Here is an 18,838-nt window from a genome sequence, read left to right on the forward strand (position 1 = left end):
TTTTAATAAGTAGTAACGATACCTTCTCCAGAATCTGATGTAGCTCATCTTGACCGTTTCTGCTTTTACAGATGGAGTTTCTCAAATGCTAAAAGCAAGACCTCTTTTGAAAAAAATAACCTACCATCCTCTTTTCAGCCCGTGCTTTTGAGAGCACTTAAAGCCCTCGTCACAAGGAGGAAATACTCAACCGTTCCCTGCCTCTGTAATTGCCCTGACAGGACAAACTCTTCATAATATTATTCCCCAAAATCAGACTTAACATCCGCTCTAAAGGGGAATTGCCCATTTTGACTGCTTTCTGACTCAAGAAAGCTTGAGTAGATAACATCCCCAATTTGATTAAAAACCCTCAGCGTTTCCAGGCTGCCACCTCTCAAGCAATCCCAGTGTATGGCATCATGCCCCCCCCCCCCCCCCAGGTGTCAGACCCCTGATTTTTGATGATTTATTCCACTGCTCTTCACCTTGTGGGGGAGAGGAGAGGTATTATTCCACCCCACCTCCCCACCTTCCCTAACCTGGTGTTATTCAGAAGCTGAAAGCAAAGATGCCAAGAAGCCCTCCCTGGGCTTTCTTTTCGGCAAAAAAGCTAGCCTTGGTTCCTGCGAGGAGCTGGAAGACGGAGCTGCCTCGCTCGCTTTGCTGCCCTTCCCCGCAACGCAGGAAGCGCAGGCACCAACAAGAGGGAGTTTCCTCCCCAGCCAAGGCTGAAACTCAAACGATGAGCTTTTTAGAGCAGCACTTGCCTCTGGCTAGCTGGAGTTTTCAGCAAGGAGACAGGAACAGTACGATTGAGCTTTCCTGACCATTCCGACCTCGCGTGCCCTTCCCTGGCGCACACACAACGCTCCTGATGGTCTCCTCACACCACCTTACTCTCCACTTCAGCTCCAGTGACCTTCTTCAAGGTCAAGGCCACCCAAGACTGTCTTCTTTCCTCACCGCGAGCCCAGCACAACCTGCCGACCACCAGCCCGGAGAGTAGCAGAGCCACCGGGTTTGAAAGCCCCCACTTTACCTCTCCCCCTGCCTCCTCGCTCACACCTCTCTCCAAGGGTTTCCAGCATTTCCCCCCCCCCCCTTAAGAACTTGCCAAAGAAAATTAACCGACCTTGGAAGTTATAAAATTGTGAGCAAATACAACAACCTACCACCACCGTCTTATGACTGCCCAAGTGTCCTAAACTCATAGAAGGGATTAAGATAATGCGCTTTCTAATCTAACCCTCCTGACGATACCCGCTGCTCCCTCGTACCTTGGGTTTGCACTTTGTCCAGATTATAGCCATCTTCTGTTTCCTAAGCCAGATCAGATGACTCAAAGCAGAAAATAATTCCATCTCTCAGCCACGCTCCCGTTACACCCGTACAGTTTGGAAGATCTCTCCTCTGTCGTCTCTCCTTGGAAGTTCGTTACCCAGAGCCTTTGATCTCTCTTCCACAGTGTCATCCTGTGACCTCATACGCTTTTGTACCCTGGTGAACTCTTCCTCCCGCCCAGCTTTTACACCCTGGGGTAGCTGGGGATGGCTTTCCTTACACCGTAGCTGTGAACAACTGCGTTAAGACTTTTCCTCTCAGTTTTGCTTTCAGTGGTTTGGTCTGAAAACCACTTTTTCACCTCCACATCTTTCTTAGAAGAACCCTGAAGTTTGCCTGAGGTGAAGCCTGCCTCTGTAATACGCCTTCTGAGGTGCAATTTTACATCGCTCCGACCAGAGACCGGGCTGCCACCCAGACAGGGGGGGTGGCTCTGCTCTCCCACCAGACATTCCTGCCTCCTTCCTTGTGCCCACATCACCCAACGCGCAGCCAGGTGACGAGATGGTGAACTGATCTGCCTAAAAAAGTTATTTCAGCAGGACGGTCCCAACTCAGAGACATCAGGGATGACAGAAAAGGGGACAGGACTTCTTTGACAGCAAGGCAAGCTTCAGTAAGCTTAGCCCTGACTATGACACCATACCATGAAGCATCTCGTCTATAACCGAGGAAATGCTCCTACCCAGGCAGCTCCAAACTCAACAATTGGCTTCTTTTTCCAAGCCTTAGGCCTTCAAACCTCAGCTCCGAGGTCAGCGCCTCCCCCACGATGGCGAGAGCGCAGTCCAGAGCCGGAGATGGGGAGCAGAAGTGTGAGAGAGGAGCTTAGCAGGACAAGACAAGGCGGTTGGAGAGGGACACGGACAAGGAGGACAGGAGAGGAAGTGACACAAAGAACAGCCCTTCCCTCCCCCGGCAGCAGAGAGGAAGATGTCCAGGAGAGGCATTGGGATTTCTTAGCAACATCTTCCTGCCTGAGCAGGCTGCCTTCCTCGCCAGGTGCAAAGAGCCAGACGAGAGAGGATATTGAAGAGGGCAAGACAAACAGACAGGAACTACATTAGCAAAGAGCCATCAAATTTGTCTCCCAAAAAAACAAGGAATGGCTGCAAGGGTGAGGTTTTGCCAGAGGAAGATCAGCTACACAGAACACAGACAGGAGGAGGAGGAGGAAGAGGAGGAGGAGAAGTTCATTTGCAGACTCACCCTGCTCAGGGTCTTCCAACAGAACCCCTCTTTTTACCAGCTCCTCTCTTGGCTTTCGCATAGAAATCTTTCGTTCTAAAACTGATATTAAATTGAAAAAAAGCACTCAGAAAACAGAGTAAGCTAGAAGTTCGAGAAGACAGAAAAAAAAAAAAAGTTTCTTTTTTTTTTTTTTTTTTTTAAAGGGATCCTCTGGAGGAAATAAAAGGGCTTCAAATTTCACTGGTTTTGTGTGGATTAAGAGGAGGGAGGAGGGAGTGCACGTTCAGGCCTGTGCTTCACACTACATTGGTGATCGTGGAGCAAACCCTCCCTCCCCGCAGCTGCTCGGGGAGGTTCCTCGCAAGAAAGGAATTTGTTTGTCTGAAACTACTGCTCCATGGCAAGGTGTTTCTGGAGAGACTGCAGGTGCCGGCCCATCACCAAAACCTCACATTTTGGTTCTTACACGTGTCAGCACTCGGGCTGGTGACAGCAAGCCCTTCTCACTAGCCAGGTGGCTAGCGGCAGGTTGCCCAAGCAGAGGAAGGGACTCCCACCCGGTCCCGATTACTCTACCTTCCGAAGTCTCCTTAAATTTGTCACTGCTTTTCTTTTTCCTCCACTTCCAGGGTTTGAAGATCTTGCCAAAGCTCGAGAACTTGCTTTTCCTCTTCGTAGGAGGCGTGGTGTCACCCGCTTCCAAAACGTCTACCCCCATGCCGGCATCACTTGGGGGGTGATCCACCTCTTCGGCTGCACGGAAAAGAATCGAGAAGTCACTTTTGTGCTGCAGGTAATCGCTGCCATCTCCCCCCAGCCTGTCCCCTGCACGCTGGGCAACGGTGGGCGCACGTTCATGCAAAGAAGGTAGCAAGACTCCATGCCTTCACGTAACCCGTCAGCGTTTCACGTTAGCTGGGGGAGACGGGAGTGGGGGTTCCGGTGTTAACGGTGCAAAGGGGAACCGAGAAAAGGCTCTTTCTAACGAAACAGGGATTAGTTTAAATTTGCAGCTTCGCCCGAGGAACACAAATCACTTGGCTGACGTTTCTACAGCTTCAGTTGGAAACAAGTGGTGCTAAACACAAGTAATTACATGAACGCAAATACCTTCCAGACTGCAGAGCCCATTTCCACGACTGTCTACACACGCTGAAACTACCAGACCCATTACGACAGCCGTATGTGCTAGAAATTCGCCTGATTTCCACCCCCCCCCCCTCTATAAATAAGGCCAAGAGCAAAGCTCGCCAAGAGCAACAACTACACAGGAAAGCAACACAATACAAGCCCGCGCTCCACCTACTGTACTCCCAAGTCTCTGGAGAACAACACCAGAAGGACACGGAGGCGGGAAGGGACACGCAAAAAACCCCAACAAAAAAAAAAAAAAAAAAGCTCAAAGAAACAAATCGCGACACAAAAGCAGAGCACGAAAGACTGAGCTGGCGGCTGTCAGCTCCGGTTTGCCTGGTGTGGCTGTTTTCTGGGTATTTGATGAAACATAAGGGAACACTTAGAACACTTACAATCAGCAGAATCTAGCAATGCCTGCAAAAAAAAAAAAAAAACCAAAAAAACAAACCCAAAAACCCCCTAAAAATGAGAGCGTGCACAACCTAAGTGAAGCCAGCTGGTGGCCTGCTTCGTGGCCTTCGTTTACAGACCGAGAGCCGGGAGCACCAGAGCTGCCTCGCGGAACTCCGTGAAAACAGGCAATATCGGGAACAGAGCCTGGAGATTTCCTCCCGCCCCGCGACCGCGCTCCTGCCAAACGTCGCACACCGCGGGCCGAAGGTGCCGTGGTAGAAATTGCACTCGCGCGTCTGAGTTTTGAGCCTCTAAGTCAAACGTTCTGGAGTTCGTAAACCTTCTGGGATCACAAAAGACCTTTTAAAGTCAACTTCAAGACAAGCCTGTATGACGCGCCGGCAGAAAAGACAATACCCCGTAGGCCACGCAGAAAGTTCAGCCAAGAATCCCATCTCCTGAGGCTGAGAGATTGGGAAAGGAATTTTAGGGGAAAGCCATAGGACAAAGAGCTAATAACGTATCTCTATATCCTACGAATATCCACCAAGGATACAGACCCAGATGTGAAAAAGCAGATTCCTGTCAACATGGGGAAGGGCAGATTGAGGACAGGGGAAAAAAAAACAAACAACAAAACCCAACAAAACAAACAGGAAAAAAGTGAGTTATTTGGTGGTGCTCTACCTGCAACCTGTACTGGTTCCCAGTATGAGATTTCAGACCCCAGGAAGGGTCAAGCACTGGGAGCCCCAGCCAGGAGCAGCCTCAGGCCGGCTGGGCTGGGGACAGGCAATCGTTGTGCGACACCGCAGGACAGACGGACCCCAATTTTTTCAGTCTGAGCACAAATGACACGGAAAAATCACTGAATAATAGGGAAGGAAAGAGAAAAGCAGAGGCCACGCTGTAGGAGCGCAAGAGAAAACGGAGAGTATCTCAGCGGGAGGATCTAGATCGCACACGAGAAGTGCAATCTTTAACCAAACGATGGAGAAAGAGGGAAACCAGCCCAGGATTCTGGGCCGGTGCCACTGTGGTAACCAGCAGGAAAAAAGAAGGAAAAAAAAAAAAAAAAAAAAAAAAAGGCTTTTCAAAGCTAATTGTGGCCATTTCAGACTTTACCTAAAAAAGCATGACCCTTCCGGCTCTGCACAGTTTTCTCTTCACTTGTAGGACTCCAAATTTCACCCGGTGGTGGTTGATGGGGTTTTTCTGTTTGGCTGTTGGTTGTATTTTTATTATTTTTATTTTTTTTTAAAAAAAAAATCAGCCACCTAACAGAAAGCTCACTCAGAACCAGAGAAAAGCTGATGCGCCAACATTTATTTGAAAAAGCAAGATCAATTCAGCATCTGAACTGCTTCTTAAAAAAATAAAAAAAAAATAAAATAAAATCTGGCTTCATAAGAGGAGAGAAATTGGGTGGAAAGTAACATACGAGATGTCAGCACCGATCTGTGATTTTCCGCAGCTCTATTCTGTGATTTTTCTGCCGGGGGGAGCGGGTGGAAGCAGGGACACACACACACACAAAAAAAAAAGTGGCATTTCAAGCTGCCAGAAGCCCAAGAGGAATTGTCTGGGTGTTTGGAGGCACTTTCTTCAGAGACTAGAACATTAGCCCTGGAGTTGTACATGTAATTTTAAAAAGCGGTATTCACTTTGTTCAATAGAGCGTTCCCAAAGTTTACCAGGCAGGCGGGATCATTTGCCAGGGACTGAATTTGGATCCCAAGTGCCAGGGAAAGGCGCTTCCCTCTTCTTCTCCCGGAGCGGGAACAAGCGCCGGAGGCCGTCCTACCGAGCTCGCTTCGTCTATATCCCTTCTCTGAACTGCTCTTAGGAATGTCACTTATGTGCCGTCCCGCCACCCGAGGTGTCAGAGCGCTGCACTAAGCAAAAGGAGTTATTAAAAGAAAATTCAACCATCAGCCACGAAGGTGATCAGAGGGCTGGAGCACCTCCCCTACGAAGACAGGCTGAGAGAGCTGGGGTTGTTCAGCCTGGAGAAGAGAAAGCTCCGGGGAGACCTCATAGCAGCCTTCCAATATCTGAAGGGAGCTACAGGAGAGCCGGAGAGGGACTCTTTGTCAGGAAGTGTAGTGACAGGACAAGGGGTGATGGTTTTAAATTGGAAGAGGGGAGATTTCGATTAGATATTAGGAGGAAATTCTTTCCTGTGAGGGTGGTGAGGCACTGGAACAGGATGCCCAGGGAAGCTGTGGCTGCCCCATCCCTGGAAGTGTTTAAGGCCAGGCTGGATGGGGCTTTGAGCAACCTGCTCTAGTGGAGGTGTCCCTGCCCAGGGCAGGGGGGTTGGAACTCAATGATCTTTAAGGTCCCTTCCAACTGTAACCATTCTGTGATTCTATGATCAGGCCCACGGATTAATGACCGGAGACCTCATCAAGCCGCAATGCCTCCCATTTCCAATTAAAGGGAGAGTGACAAGCATTCCCCTGCCGCGGCCACCTCCGAGCAGCCAGGGAAGGAGAGGGGACATGAAAGGATGAGCTGAAACTGCGGGAGAAACACGATATCCCCAAAGCAGGAGCGGCTGGAAGCAGGGAGAGGCCGGGGGGGGGGGAGAGCCCACACCGGAGTTTTACTCCAGGCGGATGAAGGTCTTTCAGCAGCTCCTGTCCTTCAGGCCCAGCCGTCACATCAAATACCATCTCGGGGTGGAGTTTCACACCAGGTGCCTGACTGCCGCTAATTGCAATCACACAGGTTAATACAAAAGCCAGGTTTCACAACAACGCTCAGCATCATCGATATCGAATAACTCCCTTCTTGCTTCTCTGCCCTTCTACCCCATCAGCCGCGCCATCAACTGCTGCTGGGCCCCAGGTCTCGTCCAACATGAAAAAAAAAAACAATCAGTTTTGCTGGTTTATAATCAGTTCCTCGTCTAAAAACAGCGATGGAAGAGGAGGAGACAAGCAAATCTCTTCATAGCGTAAGAAGAGCACAATCCAAATAATTCTCGCCACCTTTTTTAGAATAAAACTCACCACGCGTCACTAACCGGGTGTGACCACCCCAGGACAGCCCACCGGGTGACACCGATGCCATGAAAACACCTTCCCTCCCCCCCGGCACAAACTGGGATTCATTCTGCCCGGTTCTGCAGCACAGGCTGCTCACAGCAGAGCCTGTGACGCCTGGATCCCTTCCCTTCTCCTCTTCCTTTTACCATCCCTAATTACCAGGCGGACATAGACATTTAAAATAGCCCGTTGTGATGCAATTATGAATTACATTTACTGCTAATTAGCAGGTGGATCTGCAGCTGTAGGTGTGCTTTACCGATCTGTATTTTAAATAACCTCATTGTTCGGTGACTGTTCATATTAGATAGTGCTCCTACTCCCTCACAAAGGGACCTTCCCTTCCATTCACAGCCCATTTCCAGCTCAAACTTCCCTGAAATGGTGCAGAGAGGACGTTTCTGGCCCAAGTTGCCCTCACTATGAAGGAAGCATCAAGGTGGATTCTCTGTCTCCTCTTACTCCGCTCTACAAGGTCCAGGAGGGTCTCGAAGCCACTTTGCGATGCGAGGCAGAAACCCCTCCTTATCCCAGTCACGCACTGGGAAACTGCTAAGGAACCACGGTGCGGTGCTTGAGGAATGAAATGGGGCAAAAAACAAAGGAACTGGACTTGAAGGGAAGGGTGAGAAGTGTCAGGAAGCCGATGCCCTCGCCCAACCCGGCCCTTGCTCGGCACCAAGGCTGTTTACCTGCATGGCAAGTCCGTGTCCAAGAGACCGGCCTCACCTCCACCATGGTGCCAGGCTGGAAAACACATTGAAAATCTAGGGAAAAGGTTAAATGAGGTCAGGCAGGCCTAGGTAAACCCAGCGGAGTCCTCATTACAAGGTCAAGAGCTTACCAATAAGCAGGTCTGTTGTGTCCCTGTGCCAAAGCATGACCTTGTCTAACTTTTCTGCAAGAACTCCAGGAATTATCCACTTGGGAAAAGCAACTCTGAAGCAGGGAGGGCCCCACAGAGCCCACCCGGGCCCCAGAGCAGGCCACGGCTAATGCCCCGACCTGCAGCACAGCCCTGGTGGAGAACAACTCCAGAATAGACCATCTACAGCAACCTCAGCACGTTGTCCCAGGCAAGCGTGGGTGCTTCTCCTGGAGATGTCCTGGAGCACCCAACCTCAGAGAGACCCCCAGGATCAGGTAGGTCTGGGGTGGAAGCGATGAAGAACCCAACCTCAGAGAGACCCCCAGGACCCAGTAGGTCTGGGGTGGAAGTAATAGAGAACCCAACCTCGGAGGGACCCCCAGGACCCAGTAGGTCTGGGGTGGAAGTAATAGAGAACCCAACCTTGGAGGGACCCCCAGGACCCAGTAGGTCTGGGGTGGAAGGGATGAAGCACCCAACCTCAGAGAGACCCTCAGGACCCAGTAGGTCTGGGGTGGAAGTAATAGACAACCCAACCTCGGAGGGACCCCCAGGACCCAGTAGGTCTGGGGTGGAAGTAATAGACAACCCAACCTCGGAGGGACCCCCAGGACCCAGTAGGTCTGGGGTGGAAGTAATAGACAACCCAACCTCGGAGGGACCCCCAGGACCCAGTAGGTCTGGGGTGGAAGCAATGGAGAACCCAACCTCGGAGAGACCCCCAGGACCCAGTAGGTTTGGGGAGGGAGCGATGCCTTGGCACCCCCACCAGAGCCTGCTGCCACTTCAGATCTTCTCTCTAACTTAAGACTCCCTGATCCTGTTCCGTCAAAACAAGCAGGTGAATTTGAGCTGTTGAAACAGCAGATTTGTGTTAACCCAAAATGTTTAGACTGAAATCGTCTGGGGAAACGTCACAAAATTGGCACAGCGCGGAGACACAAGGCGGCAGAAGGCTCCAGCAGCGCCAAGCAGCCAGGGATGCAGTTCTCCACCAGTACGCCCGGCCAACTGGTCCTTCCAACACTCCCTCTGCAGACTTCTACACACATTTACACAACTCTTGCTGTTAAAACGCAGTGGGGAAAAAAAGCTCTTCTCCCACCGCACCCGCTGTTAGGTGCAAACTGTTGTGCCAGAATGTGGGTGCTCTTGAGCTGTAATGTTTTTCTTTTTTTCCCCCCTAGAGAAGAGAAACTATTTCAATGGAAGAAGCTGGAGACTCTCCGTTGGTCTCCGAGCTCATTGGTCTGCAGTGCTGCATGTGTCATCTGCTCCCAAAGCTTTTCCCAGGCTCGGGGCTGGCATTCCTATTAAACATGGTAAAACTTTCACTTCCACTGCCGCTCTCGATGACTCAAACCAGCAGAGCCAGGATCGGCCGGGTCAATTAAAAATACCACACGTGTTCACACCATCGCCATCCACACGGGACACTCAACAACAGCCAGCAGCCATCTAGCTGACCTTTAGGAAATACCGACATATAAATGTAATGCTTTTAATGGTCACACCGTGGTCCCAGAGAGGAAAAGCCATCACGTAAGCAAAGACAGTTAACCCTCATCTTCAGAAATAAAGCCCCAGAATACCCTTTTGTACAGCAATTCACCACCAGCCTTGAAAAAGGCACCATAAAGACTTCGGGTGCCAACACGAATAAACAGAAAAGCATTTCTTTCATGAAGAAGCATCTCCCACAGGGCAGATCCCTGCACCAGTACACGAGATAGCGGCACCTCTGATTTTAAAAAACTAAAATAAACCCAACCTGCACGTAGTGTAGATCATCGCAGAATTAGTCCTGGTGAGTTTTTAAACCGTTTTAACTCAGGCCCCGCATCATCAAGAGCCAACATGGCTCCGGAGAAGTTTTATTTTGTTTTTAACTGGCACAACATTACACAAAGCTAAAAAAAAAATCACTTCAAGATTCAAGCTAGAGACCCTAACAAAGCAAGGCTGAAGGCTGTGAAGAAATCAAAGAACTGTATCCCAGATGCTGACAATTCGTATTATATTGCTACATGCCTGAGAGGGAAACTACCAATTTCCACTGCTCATGAAGAAAATGGCACAGTCCTTTAAGGACGAAGGCTCAGGAGCCCCAGGACGGGACTGCAGACTGAAGCTGTTTGGAAAAGACCGAGAACATGTTGCTTTTCTCCCTGAAATATCTCTACAGGCATCCAAGAGCCGGTGGGACAGACTAACTCCAGCAGAAGATGCGTCTCACCGCTGCCCTCACCACAACAGGCTCTTTGCCCCAGTCCTTGTCAGAGACATACGATCTATTAAATTCAATCTTTATTGATTGAGACACCCTCCCAAAGGAATCAAGAAAGCCTCAGTATTTTGCTTTGACACAGGACTTGCTCAGCATGTAAATCACGAGCTTGAGCCGGATTCTTTCCATCTGCAAACCACAGCTCGCTCAGAACCCAATCCAGCTCTTATCGTAGTAGCTACTACAGGATTTCCACAAATCCCAGGAGTTTCTGTTCCCAAGGAGCTCACCGGGCATTTCTGTCTCACAGTGGTAGCCTCAAGGCTCGCAGACAGACAGACAGAGCTGCGGCAGCGGGATTGAGCTACGGCAACAGGCAGTGAAAACGTGCAGCTGAGAGCTAGAAACCACCCGGACAAATCGGGCACTTCAATACCATGGCAGAACTCCGAACACCTCTGCTTAATCACCTTTCTTTTCCTAACTAACACCCCCACAAAGTTCTGCTCTCACAAGGCGCATCAGGCACCTCCTGCTGAGAACGTGGCTGCTCATTAGACACCCAACTTTTCATCGTTTTGACGTGTTTTGAGGTTGCCTGGACCAAAGGCAACCCCGAGCCTGCGCGGGATCCTCACCCATCCGTACCGTGGGACCTCAACAAACCCTCCCGTTGCCGAAACACCGACCACGCACAGGCTGGAGAATAATTCAGCTCCCTCCTCTTCGGCTTTGTTGTGTCGGGCAGAGCAGTTCAGAATCCAAATAGCATTCGAGCCAAACAGCTACAACTCCAAGAGCAAACAAAGAGTCTTTTGAGGGAAATGCTGTTAAGGTTAAAGTATCAAAGAAAGCACTTTAGGTAAATGTTTCTAGCTTCCTATAACAGCTTTCAAAACTTCACGTGCCTTTCCTGAATGGTCCAGGGAAGACGTGAATCCTGACCTTAAAGCGATAAAAGACTGTGGTCACAAAACAGCCTCAAATAGTCCCAGCCCTCGGTTTCCCCCTCTTTTGTACGTTTCTAATCGCCATGATCTTCACTAGACTTTTATTTTTAACAGCATCCTGCCAAAGTTAATGCGAGAACCATCCCTTCAAGTTTACAGTTTATTCGGTGGGAGCTGCATGAGCAGATGGCAAACGACCAGTTGAGGCAACACCAGGTCTGCTGGTCTCCAGACCCCGGCAAAGGACAATGTCATTACACCAAGTGAGCCCTCTCCCCTGGAAATTACCCCCGTCTCTGGTGTTTGAGGAGAGAAGATCCCAAGACTGAACAGGTCGGATTCTAACAGCGCAGAAATCCAAGGAGAGGATGCTGTTAATCTCCATGGACAGTATGAAGACGACTGAAGTTTTACTTCTCCCTTTCCACTCTCTCAATACCACTTATTTTTAGCGGCTCTTCAACAAGACTGGAGCGAACTGGGGGCGGGGAAGAGAGAATCACCGGTTTAATCTGAGCCTTAAAACTACTTGGTAGGTTCAAAGTTATAAAAGTGAAAAAGAATGAAAAAAAATAATAATACTCTGTATCTCAGGGAGCTCTCCATGTGCAAATGTCAAGTGTTTCTCTAAAAATCAGATATAATTCCATTTTACAGATGAGAGTAAGCAGCTCAGCCCCGACAGTTGACAACAGTCGGAAGGAGATAAAAGGGAAGAGGGAGATGTGTCAAGTTCCCTGTTACAGCCAGGGCACGGCGGTCCCAGCGCTGGGACCAGCACCGGAGACAGAGACCTGGAAATACCACCGACCTACACACCGCGTTCCCGAATTAGTGCTGCTTCCAGGACATAAAGCAAAGTTGTGTTTGCTACAGCCTGACAGTTACCCAGGTACCGAGCAGAGCAGGGAGAGAAAACAAGCAGGTAGATGACTCCCAAGTCCCTTCTCCCTTCAAAACTACCACAGCTGCTCCAAAAAGCTGGGTGACATCCTGCACGAGGAGGCAATTTTGGGCAGCTTTGGTCTGGGCTGGCTCCTACCCTGCTCCGGTGAATTTTACCGCTGTCCAAGCGCTTTGCAAAGCTCGTGTCCCTCAACCTGGCCACGAAGACAGAGGCCATCCCTAAAAACTGCAGCTCGGAGCCTGTCCGGAGATCAGCAGAACACATTGCACAGCGATTGCATGTGACACGAGTTAAAAAAAGGGAAGGAAATGGAGTTATTTCTCTGGTTTCTCTTCCCTGTTCCCAAAGCCGGGCGCGGGTTACACAAGCCCCGCATTCCACTCCTCCCGACTCCTGCGTTTCACCTGCAATCCTGCCCTGCCGCAGCCCCAAAGCTCCCTCCGTCTCCCTTGCCCTCCATTACTCACCGAAAGCAGCTGGATTTACCGGTCTCGAGAAGTGCGGCTGTCCCATTAGATTCTTTTCTAAGCAGCTCCCCGGGAGGAGGCGGGAGAGGGAGAGAAGAGAAGAGGGGGGAAAAAAAAAAAAAAAAAAAAAAAGTCTACCCTGAGAGAGCCCTTTAGTCCTTTAAAATGATAAATCCACACTTCGGGCTGGGAAAGAGCCCGGCGATGGAGGCGGCTGCCAACTCTCAGGCGATGGCATGGGTGTCCGACGGTTCGGCGCAGGTCCTGTAGTCCCCGTACCCCATGGTCGGGCACTTGATTCTCATAAATCGGCGGCCGTGCCAGCTCCCTTCACGCAGGAATGCCTGTCATTCCAGAGCCGAGCTGGCTAAGGCTGAAGCTCAGGAAGGGGAGGAGACAGCCAGCCACGCTCCAGCCACTTAAACTGCATAATCCAAATTATCAACACGCCTCGCTCCTTCCCCGCACCGAGTTTAGGGAGAAGAGGGAAAAGCTGAGAGCGAGGAGAGAGGGAAACCGGTGTGTTTTGCTTAAGGAAGAGCTTGGAGATGGCACACACGGAGGGGTTTCACCTCCCAAACGGGATCAAGGAGGTAATAATGTACCCGAGCCTCCAAAATACAAACCAAGGCAGTGGTGAAGGAGAAAGCACGGGGCTCGAACTGCTGTAGGAGCTGCACTATCCTAAATAAAGGGAATTTCAAAAAGAGTGCCTGAGCTGATATGCATCTAGCCAGATGTCTAATAAAAATACAGTTTCACAGCAAATCCTCTCTCCGCTAAAGTTACCAGGAAGAAGACAAGAGCAGGGAGTGTGCCTTCTCATTTAATTTTAATTTAACAAGGAAAATAAGAGTTCATTTTTTATTCATGTATTCATCACATCTCGACAGTTAAAGTAACAAATATCCCCTTCAGCATTTGCATCACAATAAGAAAGATCTCCAGAGTTTAAATACATCCGCTTGGATTCTTTAATTTTTCATCCAATTTTGTGTTAGGAACTTCAGTGAACCTAGAGATCATTTCCAACCCCTGTGCACCACAGCACATAGGAGAGGGGAAAAAAAAAACAAACCCCTTTAAACATCCAGAAGCTTAACCTTAAACTCAGGGGAAAAAGAAAAACGATTTTCAAAAACATACGGGGATTTGCTGCAGCATCACCCCAGTGACTAATCAGGAACTGGAACCCGTCTGACACATCCAGGTTTGTCCTGGAGGGAAAAAACAAAAAACAAAAAAAACCCAAAAAAACCAAACAAACAACAAAAAAAGGAGTTTTAAACACACTGAAATTTGCTGCAGCCCTTGAAGTCCTTGTCCGTGTCAGCCCAGCAGCCGCAGTACTTCAAAAAATCACCAAATATTACTCAGGCAACCAGGAAGAGGAGTTCAGGACAAGCTCACTACTGCAGCAGCCCCAAGAGTAAGAAACAAAAATAAAATCTGCTATTCTGGGAAACAACAAACTCCAAGATTGTCAATTTGGGCTGGTGCACCTGGGAACGATCAATGCTGAGCGTTAGAGCAGACACCCAGCGCGAACGCCCGCTTCACTGCGCAGAGAGTGCCGTCCACAACCGCGCGTCGTGGCGGGAGGCAGTTTTGTAGCCAAGAGACACCCCCCCGCCCCCCCAAATAAAAAAGGGAAGGGAGTAATTTTGAAATCTCCACCTAATAAATAAATAAATAAATAAATTAAACTCCACCTAAGCCACAAACACACCTGGAAGACGCTGATGCTCTTGGTTGTCTTGGAGAAGAGAAGGCTCCGGGGAGACCTTAGAGCCCCTTCCAGTCCCTAAAGGGGCTCCAGGAAAGCTGGGGAGAGATTCTTTATCAGGGAGGGGAGCCATAGGACGAGGGGGAACAGGTTTAAACTGAAAAAGGGGAGATTTAGACTAGATATTCGGAAGAAATTCTTTGCTGTGAGGGTGGTGAGAGCCTGGCCCAGGTTGCCCCAAGAAGCTGTGGCTGCCCCATCCCTGGAGGGGTTCAAGGCCAGGTTGGAGGGGGCTTGGAGCAACCTGGTGTGGTGGGAGGTGTCCCTGCCCAGGGCAGGGGGCAGCACTGGATGGGCTTTAAGGTCCCTTCCAACCCAAACCATTCTGTATGATTGCTTCCTCCACTAACATACTAGACATGCCATCAGACAACTTGGAAAATCCAGCTGTAAAAACACAGGAGGAAGCAGGACACCTCTGCACCTTCGCCACCCACACCAGCACCCAACTCCTCCTTATCACACCTAACTCGTCCTTCACCTGCTGAGCAGATGACCACCGTCCCCAGGGATGGCACGAGCAGGTGGAGGAGCAAGGGATGAGCAGAGCCGTGGAGGCGGAGGAGCAAATAGCACTCTCCTCCCTCGCACGGAACATATGGATGTTCCTGAACGCGTTGCTCTTCTCCGCCTCCCACCACCAGCCATCTCCGAGCCCCTTTCTGCCTGGTCAGCCAGAGCAGTCAGTCTTCCAAGTACTTTTGATTTTCATTATGGGCAATTACCATCCTGATTCACAGGCACTGCTCTACCTCATTGAAGACTTTTTTGCTTTGAAACAAAGAAAAAAAAGCCGTTTTCGAGTCATTTAAACACGCTGCCATCTGGCAAGGACCCACAAAGTTTGGAGATGGAGGCTGGAAGACTTCTCCAAGTCTGTAAATCAGCTGTCCGGCTTGGAAGGAGGTCTGGAAAAAATATCCCTGCATCTGGGAACGCTAGAGAACGCTAAACGCTGCATCTAGACTCGCCTGACTTCCCAGGACATTAAAGCCATTGCATTTTATATCACATTTGCTGTGAATTAAGAGGGCACAAAGCCCTCAAAGATGACACAGGGCAGGTTGTTAAAGCAGAGCAGCACAATCACATGCCCGACCCCTTATTGCTGCATTAGCGAAACATGAAACGTTAGTTTAAATTTCAATAAAGAGATTTAACCTACTACATCTAAATTCACAGCGGCTGCAGCCCCAGCGCGCCCACGACAGTTATTCAGGCTCCGGTGCCGCGCGGTAACTCACCGGGTTGTGAAAGGACAATCGTGCAATAAAGCACTTTCACATCTCTCTATCGTTGATCAGGCCTTAAGAACCATCACTAAGAAAATAACAAGACTATTTGGCAAAGGCGCTTGTAATAACGTTTGTACCAGAAGCGTTAATGTTTGCTTCCGACGTGCGGGGATGCTCAAGGAGCAGAGCATCCAATCTGCATTTCCAATTGCAGCTGGGTTTAGAATTCCAACATCAGCCCCAACTCCCTCCTCTTTGGGGCAGAAAGAAGAAAAACCCCACCGAAGAGGGGTGACAAAAGGCAAAGAACAGCAGAAATCCAAATCAGAACTACCACCGCCACCATCGTTATTTTCCAGGTGGACTCCTGGCTATCGGAAAAACCTGCCCGTCTGTCCCTCAGTTCCAGCTTCGCAGAGAAAGGTGCAAATTCTGCACCCCCAGACACAACGCGAAAAAATGTCCCTGTCTCGCTCCAGCCTGAGGACAGAGAGTTAAGAGCAGCCGTATTTACCGTGCTCTTAAATAACCCTTTGCGTTCGTAGCGCTTTGTGTCACAGCTGGGGAAAAACAGGGGACAAAGCAAGCTGTCCCCGTCCCCTGCCCAGCTCCCGTAGAGAGCAAAGAGCACCCACGCTCCGGGTTTAGCTCCCCGTCTAGTAAGGACACATCAGCTCTACCAACAGCAGCGAGACAAAACCTCAGCCCCCAAACAACTGCCCGTCCAGGGGAAAGGAAAATCCACATTTCAAGTAACAAATGTCCAAAATTCCCATAATAACGCAGGAGGGCCACCTGACACAGCAGCAATCAGAAGAAACCAAAGCAAAGCCCACACTCCTCGGGGACGGGACGTTCATGAGAAGGAAGAGCTTGAATATTTCAATATTCAGGCCCTTCAATATTTTCTTCTAAAAACATAGTAACCAAGAAATCCCAGTTACATGGAAGTTTAACAGGATTTCAGGAGTCAGATGGTTGAAATAAAACAAGACGACGATGGGTTCCGGTCAGTAAACATCCAAAAAGTGGGGTATATCGCTTTCCTCTGGAGTTTCATTTCCTCTCCATCCAGCCCAGCATCCCATTAAAAACCCGGCATTCAAATGTTAATAGTCTGCTTATATACATCGTAAAAAGGAACTCTTCTGGATTGTTTCACTTGAAAATCTAATGAAACCCATAATGAGCACAAATATTAGCTCCTCTTAATAAAGACACTGTTGTTCACATTTCGGTTCACACCAACGTGAAACACCGCATTCATCCACGGTGACTCAAACGTTGATGTTCCATGATTCAGCCACAGGAACATTAAAAAGGATTCTTGCATTATCCCAGCCATGCAGACGGAGCTGTCTATTTAAAACCAGCGATACTGGGCGTTTTCCTCCAGAGCCCATCAGCAGAAGAGTCAGCAGGAGCTACAGGATGTTCCGGGCTCTTTCCTTGCTGGAGATGCACCCACCTGAAATACTAACAGGGGCCATCTCAGCAGGAGGAGAAGAAAAAGTGGCAGGACCACGATTCTGGATGGGTTTCACCACAATCTGTTTGCTAGAAATCCTCAGAACAAGGAGAATACGAAAAAATATATACATTATATGTACATAACAGCTCTGGCTGCCTACAAAGCTGACCATTTCTAATCCTCGGAACAAGGAAAATATGAAAAAAAATATATATTATATATACGTAACAGCTCTGGCTGCCTACAAAGCTGACCATTCCCGGGCTGAGCTCCGAAAGGGAGCGTGTGGAAGAGTTATTAATTAGGGAGGGCAGGCCAAGGGGAAGCAAGCGGGTAGGAAGCCGGGCAGTCAATCCGAAAGGTCACAAGCCCAACACAACGTGACGCTCTTCCTTTCTCCTCACATGGTATGAAAAGTCAGGCCCGATACCCGGTGTGGAAATGGAAAATGGTTTATTTATAAGCCAGCTGGCACCGCATTGTTTAGGTTCTGTGTCCTTTGATGAAAGGGCGCTGGTTCGGATGAGACAGACAAGTGAGGTAACCGCTCCTAAGCCACATGATTTCCTTCGCGCTTCCTGCGACATTTCCAAGAGGGAAACTCCTATTTCCCAGAGCATTCCAGTCCCCTTGTCCCCACCAATTTGTCAGCGTGGCAAGAGCGGCTGCTCCATCCCAGAAAGTAAGATCTGCCCCAGGACGTCTACCACACTAGGGACCTTCTCGGTGCCACCACGTCTGTGCTGGTGGTGGGGAAGGTGAACAACCCATGCCCTACAGCAGCCCAGATGTTGACCGGGATGGAGCACAGCTGGAGAAAGAGCGTTGCTCCGGGCTCAGCAGCAGCTTCTGCCAACGAGCTGACTGACGGCACGTTCAGCCTCACGTTTCGGGAAGGAAAATAAAGCTGAGGACATGCTCCTGGAAAGCCTCCTGATGGCAGCGGGTGGCTGGAACACAAGGAATCGCTTAATTATCACAAGAACCAGGCTAAAGAAAAATCACATTGTTAAGTTCTTGGGGCCAAGAGGAGCTTAAGGGCAAAACATCCCCCAGCCTTGTTTTCCAGCAGCGGAAGTGCAACTTTCAACGAGAACACATTTTAGCCAGTGCTGAAAACGTATCATCTCCAATGCCTCCTCGCCACTCACTGTAATTACAACACATGCTAAATATTGTCTTGTTTACTAGTGAGGGAAGGCAAAGGAATGTAATCCCGACAAAATTAAAGATTCGGTCACATCTTGGCTAACTCGATCCCCGGGGTGATTCATGGCTATGCCATCTTGAGGCAAGGGAACCTCCAAAGCTGACAAACTACTTTTTGGAGCACCTGGAAGTAGCATTAAAAGAAATACTGGTGAGAAGCCAAAGGAAGCAGAGATACAGGACACATTCCAGCAAAGCATCAGGCATCAGCAAAGCATCAGCGTATTCCCAACAGTGAAGCACTCGGAGGCAGGATACCCATCTGCCACTTCCAGCTATATTATTAGGAACACATTAAGCAAAAACACAGAGAAGAAAATTACATTAATTGTTCCATTGTTTAGGGAAGAAATAGGCACGACATTTAGCTTCACTCTTGTTTAACCCTCTCCTTCAGCAAAAAAAAAATAAGATACTCAGAGAATAACCCATAAACTAACATCACCTAAGGCTTCCCATTGCAAAACACTGGAGAGAAAGAATGACAAAACTAACAGAGTTTCAGCATAAATCAAAAATACATCCCTCTCCTTTCAAACCGCTACCCGGCACGCGCTTTGAGGACTGGCACAGCACGAGGATGCAGTGCTCTTCCTAAGTGAGCTTGACAGTCACATCCCC

General features: G+C 49.3%; 1 protein-coding gene across 1 annotated transcript in view; it reads right to left on the reverse strand.

Moving 5' to 3' along the window:
* Positions 1-12,727, reverse strand: part of PHACTR4 (phosphatase and actin regulator 4) — a 28,202-nt gene extending 15,475 nt beyond the window's left edge. Inside the window, exons 1-3 of the mRNA XM_074162157.1 lie at positions 12,517-12,727; positions 3,091-3,267; positions 2,533-2,613 (exon numbers count right to left, since the gene is read on the reverse strand). Coding sequence (XP_074018258.1) covers positions 2,533-2,613; positions 3,091-3,267; positions 12,517-12,562 — 304 coding nt within the window. The 5' untranslated portion in view covers positions 12,563-12,727. The remainder of the gene's footprint in view (positions 1-2,532; positions 2,614-3,090; positions 3,268-12,516) is intronic.
* Positions 12,728-18,838: the final 6,111 nt, after the last annotated feature.

Source organism: Numenius arquata, chromosome 21 (genome assembly GCF_964106895.1).
Source record: "Numenius arquata chromosome 21, bNumArq3.hap1.1, whole genome shotgun sequence".
NCBI classification, from domain to species: Eukaryota; Metazoa; Chordata; class Aves; order Charadriiformes; family Scolopacidae; genus Numenius; species Numenius arquata.